At 39.2% G+C, this 12,886-nt stretch overlaps 1 protein-coding gene across 3 annotated transcripts in view; it reads left to right on the forward strand.

The window, feature by feature from the left end:
• The window catches only part of ASAP1 (ArfGAP with SH3 domain, ankyrin repeat and PH domain 1), a 274,729-nt gene that overhangs the window by 156,755 nt on the left and 105,088 nt on the right, over window positions 1-12,886 (forward strand). For all 3 annotated transcript variants that reach the window (XM_074986652.1, XM_074986653.1, XM_074986655.1), the window contains 2 exons: window positions 1,385-1,460; window positions 10,504-10,590. In XM_074986652.1, the coding sequence (XP_074842753.1) occupies window positions 1,385-1,460; window positions 10,504-10,590 (163 nt within the window). The remainder of the gene's footprint in view (window positions 1-1,384; window positions 1,461-10,503; window positions 10,591-12,886) is intronic.

Here is a 12,886-nt window from a genome sequence, read left to right on the forward strand (position 1 = left end):
TGACAATTGGAAATCCTCTCAGCTGCAGCCTTCATCAACCTTCACACCCGTTATAACATTGCACAATAGTTTTATCGCCATTGTACTGTCTGCTTTGCCACTGAGAACTTCTTGGATCACATTTAGTCCGGAACCTCACCGTTGACTGTTCTGCCATGGGTGACCTTATGGGAATGCTCAACTTCAAGCAGCATCACTCTTGGGGTTATTGAAACACTCAAGCCTGTCTACCACTACAAGGTAGTGATACCTGGAGAGGAGATTAGCAGTTCTTATGATCAAAGGCCGTTTCTACACAGGCCACTTTCTTTGACAGTGACATGGTAATACACGGCCCGAAATATGCTAGTGAGGTGCGGATGCAAATCCCCTGTGACTCATTAGCGTACGGTCACATGATCTGGAGTCCGGAAGACTGTTCTTCCGGACTCCAAAACACCGTTTAGAATTGTGGCCCCCGGGGGGGTCTTCCAGAAGGAAGTCCTTCTTCTGGAGGCCACTTCTTCAAAATTTTCAGGAAGAAGGGGCTTCCAGAAGGACTTCCTTCTGGAAGACCGCCCCCAGGGCCACGCTTCTAAATGGCGTTTTGGAGTCCGGAAGAACAGTCTTCCGGACTCCAAATCACATGATGTTATGCTAAGGAGGCATGGGGAATTTGTATCTGCGCCCCATTAGCATGTTTCGGGCCATATATTACCATGCCACTTTCGAAGAAAGTGGCCTGTGTAGAAACATCCAAAGAGAAAAACATTTTCTAGCAGTCATCAAATACAACGATGAAAATTATCTTTACTCTAGTGTTTATATCTAGGAGTGGAAGTCAGAAACCTCATCTGGTAATGGAGAGCATACCACTGAACTCTGGAGAGAAATCTACTGAATTAAGAGTTTGTCTCTCAAATTGATAGATTAGGGATTATTTCTGAGAGTTTTCCATTTAAAATAAATACTTGGTTTAGAGGTATTAAAATTGTGTTCTTCTACAGCGGTTTGTGTGTCCTGTGTCTAGTCAATTAGTGAATTCAGCAAGGCTGTTTAGAGTTTACAATGTTTTATGAGACTCAGTACATGTAGGCGTTCACAGTGTGTGTGCACTGTGCAAACTTGTATTGCTAAAACCAAATCAAAATGGTATGCAAAAGCTGTTTCAAGATTAAGTCAGTTGTAAAATTACATGTATTTGGGCATAACGTATGTTCATGCAGCAAAGGATATTTGTGAAGATTTAAAAAATAATGTTCCGATCTTTAAAGAGCTTTAAATTTTGTTTATATGTGTGGGAGGAATGGGTGTAAGTTGTCTATAATTTTCAGTGTAATGTTCAGTTCTTTTTGATACAGAAATTTCACATATTGCTGATAAATCCCATGTTGTTCCATTATAGTTTCTTCCAAGATGGCCTGAAAACAGCTGATAAATTGAAACAGTATATTGAGAAGTTGGCTGCTGATTTATATAATGTAAGTAATTTAAGGTAGCATAATGTCTGAAAATAGAAAAATGATTTTCCTTGTTCATCTTAATTCTAAATGATATCAGTAAACTGAAATACTTAATAGGTAAAAATATAATCTAATATCACATTTACAGTATACCACAAAAAAGTGTTTTTCAAGCCTAAACTTGAACTAACTGCTGAGGACAAACTATCTTAGTAGTTTGATGTTACTGCTTCCCCATACATTTGCATTCTGTCAGTTATGCCATGATTTGTTCTGAGAGGAAGAAATTGTCTATTCAGCTTGCAAATAGAGGCATAGAATATTGTTCCAGTGTTGGATAGTCCTGGATGGATATTCTTTGGTCAGATGCTCATATTGTAGCACAAGTTTTACCTAGGACTCTGGTTTCCTAATGGATTGCTTGATAATACCACCTGAATTTAGAATTCTGTACAACACAGCTTTTTATGAGTGACTTGTGCAGTTCTGTAATCTCTCAAATACTGCTATTGTAAATGATAATTGCTGATTACGGGGGCAAGAAGTGGTATGGAATCAGAGCTCTATCACCAAAGCATTTTTGTATTTTGCCATCTAAAACCATAAGTTACATCTACTCAGCATAAAAAAACTCTTCAGCAGTATGTCTCAGAGCCTTGCACAATTGACTTAGGCTCATGGGTCTTTAAAATAGCAGTGTAGACATTCCTGTTAGGGTAGGAGCTCAAGCTCCAAAGCCCAACAAGGGAGGAACGTCTCCAGGTCTGATCTCCAGCCTGAACAGAAAGATTTACAGTGTGAGCCCAGCAAGCCTGAGTCATTTGACCTGTACTCTGAAGCTGGGTCTACACAACAAAGGTCTGTCTGCAGAAGTTGCTGTCGACAGAGTTTTGCCGACAGAAACTCTGTCTATAGAACACATCCGCACCTAATATAGGCGCCCCTTGTCAACAACCTCTGTCGACAGAGGGCAGCCAGACTGCCCAGCCCCCTGTTGACAGAACAGCCAGCTGGAAGCTCTGCAAACAGGGCAGTCCAGTAAACCGGAAACCTTCTCTGTTGACAGAGCCCCCGTCCCCCGGCATCTACATTATTTTTCTGTCAACAGAATCTGTCTACGGAGGTGCTGTTTCTCAAACTTTAAGACATAACTCTGCCAGGAAAGGGGCTGTGTTCTGTCAACAGATTCTAGACAGAACGCATTCATAATGTGGATGTTCCTTAGTTCTGTCGACAGAGGGCCTCTTCTGTAGACAGAACTTTTCAGTATAGTCACAGCTTGAGAGTAACTGTCACATCTTGGCTAATTTTTTTGTTTTTGTAGTGTAGACATATCCATTTGTTTTTGGAGTTTATTATTCTGTGGACATAACTTGCTAAAATCTCCTTTGGGGAGCAAGTTAATGATACCAAGGTAAGGGGTGGGTGTTCTTTGTTTCATAAAAATCTACAGAATCATAATTTCACTGGTGTCATCCTCTGTGGCATGACTGTGGTGGGTCAGGAAGTTTACTTCTGCATCCACGTCATTCAGTAGGTGAAATTTGATAAGCATAATTAGAAATGTGTTGAGTTGTGTATTATTCAAAAGCCTTTTCTCCCACAAACAAAATAGTGCCAAGCTTATATATGTAGATGTACATTTGAGAAAGTGTTTAAAATGCAGCTTATTTTAATCATACTTCAATTCAGTGCTGCATTGCTTACATTAAAAAAATTATCTTTGATAATATTAGGAAAGTGAGCCTTGACATGTTGGACTGAAAACATTTCTTCATCATCAGTGTTGTTCTTGTCTAGGGCCTCACTGCTAGACCGTGTAGGCACACTGAACCCTGTACATGCCATATTCACACATCTCTGCACAATGCGATCTGCTGGCCAAATGTTTTCAAGGTGATGAGCATCTGATCATTGCACTCAAGCTTTTGTGTAGCTTGAAGGATTCGTTCAGGAGTGCATGGTATTTCATGTATAACTGGTGTGATCAGTCCCTGCTCCAAGATGCGCTCAGTGTTCCTGAAACCATTAAATTATCTGATAACTTGGCAACTTTTCTCTTTTTGCTTCCTAGAAAATATCCAACAACATAAATTTGCAAGTGTCATAATCTTGGTCTTGAAATGGTAAATGCAGCATATGATTATTGGCAGTGCACCAGGTTTTAATGTTGCAAGTGATAGAATGAGTCTTAGAGGCATATTCAGTGATTCTGTTCCCTAGCAGAAACAGAATCTTGCAAACATATTTGCTGTTTCTCACAGAAAGCATTAGAAAACCTTTGTATTGTGGAAAAATCAGGAGTTAAATATAGTACCTCTGTGGCATTGATAACATGCAAGATATTTTTAGTGTCCTCCTTGTTAAACTACAGAGGAATTCTGCTAAACAGTGGGAGACACCAGCTTCATTATGCCAGGAGACAACTAAATTCTTTCAGTAATTCTTCACATGATGGAGTGTTTTACTGCAAGGTATGTGGTTTACTGGTCCTTTGTGTAAGTATGAGAGAGTAGTTGCTTCTTCATTGTGAGTGCTTCTACACTTGCATTCCTCTTTCGAAAGAGGTATGCAAATGAGGGAAATCGAAAATTCAAATGAAGTGCAGATTTACATATCTGGCATCCTATTTGTGTATTCTTTTTTTGAAAGAGCTTCTTTTGAAAGAAAAGCAGTGTAGACACTGCTCTTTTGAAAGTAAACCCCATCTTCAGAAGAATCCTTCTTTCCATAAAAAAAGGGAAGAAGGATTTTTTCAAAGATGGGGTTTACTTTAGAAAGAGTGGTGTCTACAATGCTTTTCTTCTTTCGAAAGAAGCTGTTTCCAAAGAAGAATACGCAAATAGGATGCCAGATATGTAAATCTGTACTTCATTTGAATTTGCAATTTCTTTCATTTGCATGCCTCTTTTGAAAGAGGAGTGCAAGTGTAGAAGTACCATGTGATGTTGGAGATGTTAATGGAGTTATTTATTTATTTTTTAAATTGGACACGTGCAGTAACATGGCGTCTCTTCTTCTAGCAGTGTTTTTGATTCCTTTGCATATGTGTCAAACATGGAAGTCGTCGTCGTCGTCATCAGTAACTATGGGCTCAGCGCCCTTTGGCGTCTGATGCCTCTCTCATTTCCTTCCATCTTTCCCTGTCCACTGCAGAGTGGCTTAGTTTCTGTAGACTGGCTCCACACCAATCTCCTAATATCATCTATCCATTCTCTGTGGGGTCTGCCTCTCCTATATGAACTGTCCATTATGCCGAATACCAGGGTCTTGATTTTTCGTTCATTGTTCATTCTGTAAATATGCCCAAATAGTTGTAGCTTCCGTTTTATAACCTTCTGCAGCAGGTTCTCTTTTGGCTGCAGCTTTCTATATAATTCCTCATTGGTGACCTTCTGCATCCATCCTAGCCTCAGAATCTTTCTGTAACAACTCCTTTCGAATGCCAATATTCTTCTTTTCGAATCTTTTTCATTACCGATGTCTCACATCTGTACAACATGCTGCTGAATACACACATTTTCAAGACACTGAGTTTTCTTCCTAAACTAATTGCTTTGCCTTTCCAGATCTTATCCATTGCCTTAAAGTCCACTCTTGCTTCCACTATTGTAGTTGCTATTTCCTTCTTACAGTCTAGATCATACGTTATGTTGCTCCCCAGATATGTGAACTTCTTTACATTTTCCAGTTCAATACCATTGACACTGATCTTCCTTCGTATTTCCTTATCTCCAAATACCATTGTTATTGTTTTATCGATGTTCATAATCAGTCCGTACCGCTTCCCTTCTTCGTTGAGCACATGCACTGTTTTCACTTGCTTCTCATCTTCCTCAGTGATAACTGTCACCCGCGCACCTCAAATTGTTAATTCTTTTCCCATGCACAGATATCCCTTCTGCCTCTTCCGTGATCTTGTCCAGCTCTCTCTCCAGATGCGCAATGAAGATACTTGGGGATATGGGATCTCCTTGTCTCATACCTCCACTTGTTTTAAACCAACTTCCCAAATCCCCACGTTCTCACCGCTGCCTCCACATTGGCACTGATATCCTTCAACAGCCGTATCAGTCTGTTATCCACACCGTATGACTCCAATACTGCCCAAGTCGCTTTCTGATCTATACTGTCAAAAACCTTTTGAAAATCGACAAAGCAAGTGTATATGTTCTTGTTCTTTCATCGAGCTTTCTCCTCTATCAGTCTTAATGCCAATATCTGCTGTATGGTACTTCCATCTTTTCTGAACCCCACTTGCTCGTCTGCTATATGTTCTTCTATCTGCGATCTTAGTCTCTGTCAGTATGATCATTATCACCTTGCCTAGATGACTTGTTAGGGCAATCTTTCTGTTGTTCTTGCACTCCAATATACTTCCTTTTTTGTGAATTGTCACTATCAGAGATCTTGTCCATTCCCTGGGCGCCTTCCCTTCTTTCCATGCTATGTTACATAGTTGGTGTATTTCCTGAATCATGTTTTCTCCGCCATATTTGATCATCTCTCCCCTGATCTTATCATTTCCAGGGCTCTTGTTGTTCTTTAGTCATTTCACTGCTTTTCTACTTCCTCCTTCAAAATATCAGTCTCGATCTTGATGCTCGGTGGATATCTCTTTCAGTTCTTCAGTCAGTCTCTCTGAGACACTCGTGTCCAACTGTGCTATGTATATATCGGTGCAATATCTCATCCATTGCTTCACAGTCTTCTTCCTGTTCATGAGCACTTCTTCATTCTAATCTTTGATCACCATCTGCTTCGGTTGCCATAGGTCTTTCTCTGTGGCAATTTTCTTAATCTTCTTTTGAGGTGCTGTTCTGTATGCCTTCAATGTTTCTTCCTCACGTAGCCTTGCGACGTCTCTTCTTTTCTCAAACTGTGTCTTACATTTTCTTTTGAGTTTTATCTTGATGTTTGCGGTCACTAGACTGTGGTCTGAGTCTATATCCACTCCTTGGAGAGCTCGGCACCGCTGTACTGATATTAGCCATCTTCTTCTTATCAAAATCATATCTATCATGTTCTTGGACTTCCCATCATTCGATCGCCATGTCCACTTCCTACAGTCCTTTTTTTTGGAATCTTGTGTTGCAGGTCACCAATGCATGCTCTGTAGCAAACTCTATCAGTTTCTCACCTCATTTGTTTATTTCTCCGTATCCAAACCTTCCCATGACTCTCTCCCAACCTTCGTTATCTGTTCCAACCTTCTCATTCCAATCTCCTCTGATGATCAACACGTCTTTCTTTGGTATCTCCTCCACCGTCTTTGTCAAGTCTTTATAGAATAGCTCAGTCTCTTCCTCCGTACTGTCCCAGATGGGTGCACACACCTGAATGACTGATATGTTGAACGGCTTTGCTTCGAATCTCGCTACCATCATTCTTGTACTCCCCATTTTGCATCCTAATAATGCTCTTCTAGCTGTTTTGCTAAGAAGGAATCCAAGTCCTGCTTCATGCTTCGTTTACTTTCCTGACCAAGTGACTTTGGAACCGCATATCTCTCCTGATGCCATCCAACGCATCTCTGCCAGTCCAAGTATATTGTATCAGTATCTCTCCATCTCCTTCTGAAGCATCTCTAATTTACCAGTTGCCCACAATATTTGGTTGTTCCACATTCCAATGGATAGCATATGTGTTATTTGTAATTTTCTTTCTGTAGCCAGCTTATCGAGCGATCAGGGTTCGATTGGTATCACAGACCTTTATCCGGGTGATGTCCGAGCTGGCATCTTTTATCATTCAGTTGTACTGGCATCAGATTTCATTGGTATTGTTTGTTTGTTTGTTTGGTCAGCACATCAACACTTATCTGACCAACCCTCCTCCTTCATCCAGGCTTGGGACTGTCATGGAGCTCGTAGAGACTTCATGGTGGAGTTAAACGTGGAAGTGGCCTTCATTGTTAGTCCATTATTTTCTCCATGGCCTCATAATGAAGTGTTCAGCCACATTTCAGCAGGTGTTCACAGTTTCTCGTTTGTTGATCTTGTACCTCAGCTATGCCATGTACCATTTTTTGATGCAACACATGTACATTCTTGAGATAGTCAATGTGATTTATGTGCAGGTGTCTTTTGGATCAGTGCATCCGCTTAATTGTATTTTCCAGGTAATATTCTCAGTAAGGGTGACTACTTCATATGACGTGTCTCTTTTCTCACATGTTGAAAATGTGCTTAATGGGTGCCATTGAGCTTCCAGATTACCAGCAAAGAAGCTGGTGTTCTTGAAACATATGTCATGATAAATAGTATAAGGTGAGACTTGCCCATAACTGGCACATTTCCTGGCATCGTCAACTTTTTCCTGATGCACATTGTACTTCCGCTCCAGTCTTGCCAGACTCAGTTCATGGGTACACTTCTTACAGCATTTAAGGTGCCACTGGGCATTGCTTTTAACCAGGTTCTCCATGTATTCTCCAAAGATATAGCTGGTAGTCAGTAATCTTTATCTCCCTGTTAATGCCTAGAAAGGATCAAAACCAAGGTAGTGATAGTAAATTACTTAGGGATTGTAATGAATTGTTATGTAATATGTATTAAGTAACTTCATGCATATTGTTTGCAGATGAATTCCACTAATTTGTAACTGTAAGCTGACATATTAACCAGTGCCTCATTAGAACTTTTTTGGTATAAAAAATGAATCTGATAATCATTACCACTGAACTACTACTTCTAGTACTACTTTGTCTTCATCTTCATCATCATCATCTTTGTGTTCTTTTTTCTGATAAAGGCAAATCGACTTCAAGCTCTTCTTCCATTTATAGTAGTTTATAACCTTAAAAAAATTAGGAAATACATTCTGAACATTAACTGATAACACAATACTGTCAATCAAAGGCCACAATTTTAACTTTGTGAGGGTTACATGTTTGACATGCCTGTGTTAAAGTATAATTTTTAAATATATTTCAAAATATTTCCTTCAAATGTATGTTTACATAGTTATTCTAGGATTTGCCGTGTTTGTAACATTGTTTTTGTGTGAGCTAAGGCTTTTGAATGATAACCCAGTTCAACTAATTTCCAACAACACTGTAATCAACATTTGTATCAACTGGTGAACCTCAAACTGGGAGCCACGAGGGCAGTGCTTCCCTTCTGTCATGCCACAGAAGTTGACACTATTGAAAATGAGATTCTCTAGTTTTATACAAATCCGATGAAATCACCCCTGTCTTTCACCACAGAATTACACATGGTCCTCAGCTGTACATGGTTGAATGAAACTATTTCCATTTCCCATCAAGCTTATTTGAAATATTAAAACTTTGGAGACTAACCTGGGTGTGTAAGAGATAATGAAACTTTAACATATAACAAGAAAATACATGCTGTTCATGTGTGGACATGTAAAAGGCTATTTCTCAATATACGTTCACTTTGGCTTTTTTTGAGGTAAATATATATACAGGATAAATGCAGTAAACCCTTGATTTAACAGACTAATGGGGGGAAGATGTGTCTGTGAATGCTGAAAGTCTGCTAAGTCCAAATGGTTATACTGTATGATGATGCACTGACCTACTCACCTGTCATTCACTCCTGTCCTCCATTCTTCCCCTCACATCTCCATCTCCCTCTGCCAGTTAGCAGGAGAGGAGCTGCACGCTGGGTGGGCTTCTTCCACCTCCTGCAGCTCTCAGCATGTTCAGCGCTGTGGCTCCTCCAGCCCTGGCAGCCCCAGCTGCTTCACTAGTGGCTTCTACAGCCTTACAGCACCAGCAGGCGGCGGTGGCTGTGTTCAGTTGTTCACATGTATTTGGGAGGTGAGGGCTGGTGGGCAGCATCTATTATTTCCAAAGTCTGTTAACTCTCGTCCATTAAATTTCGGGTTTACGGTACATAAGGACCAGACTACTGCATGTTTTAGTTAATTTTCATGAGTGACTGTAACATCTCTGAGCAGTGGGATGTCGTATCACAGTCCTTTGCTTGTCTTTGTTCTCCTTGAAGGGTTTTGGCTGGCTTTACTGGGTCTTCCTTCAGACGCTTGGCTTTCCAGCCCAGTCAGAAAGTCTGAACAAATCCTTTCTGGGGTGTTAGGGTCCAATAACTATATAGTCTTTTTGTCTTCACTAATATCTTCAGCCCTGTCCCTGGGCACTTAAAATTATTTGTTCAAGCTGGCAGCTATATCATGTCCCAGTCTTGGGGTTCATACTTTCCCTGTGGCTGGTAGGGAATGACAGGCCCGCTCACTGTTCTGGGTTCCAACCCAAGAACTCTGTGCACAGCAGCCAGTTACTGCTTACTCCAATCCATTGCTGCTGTTTCTCCAGTTCATTTCCTACTAGGCCATTTTTACCTCCCTCCCTCTCAGAGGGCCCAACTTCATCAGGTTCTTCTCTATCTCCAAGGCACAGAGGAGCACTCTTCCTCATTTATGGTTGCTGGTTGCCAGATTTTCAAAAAGGGCATGCAGGACACGGAGCCCCACTAGCAGCCCCAGCCACAGGATCCCCAGGTGGTAGGGACCCGAGCTGCCCTGCGGCTGGGAGCCAGCTGAGGCGCCAAACCCCAATGACAGCTCCAGCTGCAGGAACCCTGGCCTGGGGGGAATTTCCATGACAAGTCCCACATCCCAAATTTACGCACAAATATCCAGCAGGACATTTTTATGGCAATGCAGGATGTGGGACTTCTCAAGGATATTCATAACTGTTCCATGTTTAGCAACTCTATCCTCTGCTTTCAACCAGGAACTGACCTGCTAATCCCCTGCAGCTCCTATTATCTAAGCCTGCAAGACAGGGATTGGATTGGTTGTCCCTATGCTCTTTAGACCTTGAAGGACCAGGTATGCTGTTCCTGCTTGTCTCACTGAGATCTCACTAGAAAGGCCTGGAGGACAAACCTTTGCTCCATTTCCCCTTTTTATTTCACTGCTTCCTGGTGCAGGTGTTGCAGTGCAGCAGGTGCCACAAAGGTCAAATATACACCATCAGAGTGCCAAATTTGGTGAATTAAAACTTTTACATTTTCTGCCTTCAAAGTTGCTTTTAGAAAAGGAAATAATACTAATAATTTTCCTTCCACAGATAAAGCAGACCCAAGATGAAGAAAAGAAACAGCTTACTGCACTCCGAGACTTGATCAAATCCTCTTTACAGCTTGATCAGAAAGAGGTAGTTAATTTTACATGCTTCTCAATCTCAAGTAGAATGTAAAGGGCTTATATAGTCATAATTTCTCTGTGTAGAACAATTTATTTCCTTAAAATTATTCAACAAAACTAACATATAGAATATCCAACTACTTATCAACTACATATCATAGCAAGGTTTTGGATATTAGTCAGATTTTATGTTTCTTGCTTTCAAATTTCTTAGATTTCAGACCTTTTCCTTCCCTTCTGCTTCTCAGAAGGAACAGCGAGAAATTGTATTACTACTTTTGTGCAATACTGTGATGCTAAGTAACAAAATATTTTAAGAAAAATATAAGATCTCTATTTGTGTGTTCTTTCCGTGCTGCTACCATTTTTGGTGATGTCTGAAATACTTAAGATGGGAAAGAATATAAAAATGTTTTTAAAATAAAAGCTTAATTTTTTAAACAAAATGTTTAAGGATAAGGCTACTCCAGATCCTCCGCATCCAGATCCTCCTCATCTGAAATCTTGAGTACGGCAGCAGTACATACATAAAATGAAGTTTGGTCTGTATGACCAGCTATTCCTAACAAGGTCACCTGACGCCGCCATGTTCATATACCCTATGCAAATAAATGTCATCTTATTATGACTACATAACGTCATATTATGTGTGCTTGGTTGTAAAATTAGTGTTATCAAGGGCTAAAAATAACAAATATCCATCCTCCATCTAACTATATTAAGAATTTGAAATATTTAATATGTAATTTATACATAAAGTAAAAATAATGTTAAGGGTTTGATATTTTCTGCCTTTTTTATCATTAATTATTTCAGTTACTTAATATAGTTAGTATATAGCCTTTATGTTGCACTCTACTGTAGTGTTTTTAATGCTCTCCTTCTCTTGAGTAACCAGTTATGTACCATGCTGGTAGCCAGTGTAATACAAAGTCTTGCTGGCAACTAGTGTTGTACCTCATTGGCTGCTCAGTCTAAATCTAAACACCAGGTGGTATATACATACATAAAATTAAAAATTACCTGAAGGAAATCTATTGCAGAAGTGTTTATCATATTACCTTTAAAACAGTGAAGACCATGATTCAGTTTTAGTACTTTAAAAATGCAAAACTGTATAAAATCTTATTTTGTTCTTCTTAAACATAAGCCAATAAAAATGATTAGAGGATTGTGCAAATGGTTTTGCAATTGCATACATTGTAAATCATGAATACCCTCACTCTCTGATAAGATACTAATGAAGATGAATGCCTTTGTGGGGATCTTATAAATCGGCCTTACTGCAGACATTGATAGTCAGAAAAAATGACCATTTTTAATATGTTATTAATTTTATAGGTAGCACACTGAAATGTTTTAGTTGATGTCTGAAGATTGCTATATGACTTCTCAGAAGGTTTATTTAAAATATGATATACATTTGTAATTTAGAACTTTTGTAAACTGGTGTAAGACAGTTTTTACCACATCTTCATTCTGAACACATTTTAAGTGTTCTTCTATAATTATTTGATTCATTGACAGAAACCGATTAATGGAAAATGTTCAAAAACTTCAATAATATGTTATCAAAAGATCAATAAACAGAAGTATTGATTCTTGTTTTATTTTAAGATCTGACCCTAATAAAAAATGGATGTAAGAACATTTAACATCAGAATCCCAACATATCAACACAACATAATAATTCTCCTTGCCCAGTTGAAGCCAATAAGATAGATCCCATTGACTACAGTAAACCAGGATTTTACCTATGCTCTCCAGGTTTATCTAAGGTCTTGTTTACATGCTTAATGAAACCAGCTGTAAATTCACACCTTTGGCAATTTCATTGCATGTTTTTGTTTGCATGCTTTTATTCCTGAGTAAATTTGTTTTATTTCAGTGAAATTTGTGTTTTCAAAAATTAATAAAAGTTCCATAGAAATGTAGCTCTTTTATTCTGAGAAATGTTTCCAAATAGACATGCCAAAAAAAAACAAACCAAAACATAAAGGTGTGAATTAGTACTGATTTAGTTATTCCAGTTGCACTTACCATGAGTCAAGCCCCAAGACAAAAATAAAAGATACGCTGCCTTTTAAAATCCAGTTTTCTTTGAGAAAGATACTCTCACAGTAAAAGGAAGAAGGTTATCATTATTAAATATTCATAGAGCTCAAGGAAGGCATTTACTGTAACAAAAAGGATTTTTGAGGGAAGGAATTCTGTTTGGATACATACTCATGTTCAAATGCTGTTTTGAAATGATTTAAAAACTCTGTAAGACAAGGTTTTTTACCCCAAGTTCCTCAATCCCTAGT

Source organism: Carettochelys insculpta, chromosome 2, assembly GCF_033958435.1.
Source record: "Carettochelys insculpta isolate YL-2023 chromosome 2, ASM3395843v1, whole genome shotgun sequence".
In the NCBI taxonomy this organism is placed as follows: domain Eukaryota; kingdom Metazoa; phylum Chordata; order Testudines; family Carettochelyidae; genus Carettochelys; species Carettochelys insculpta.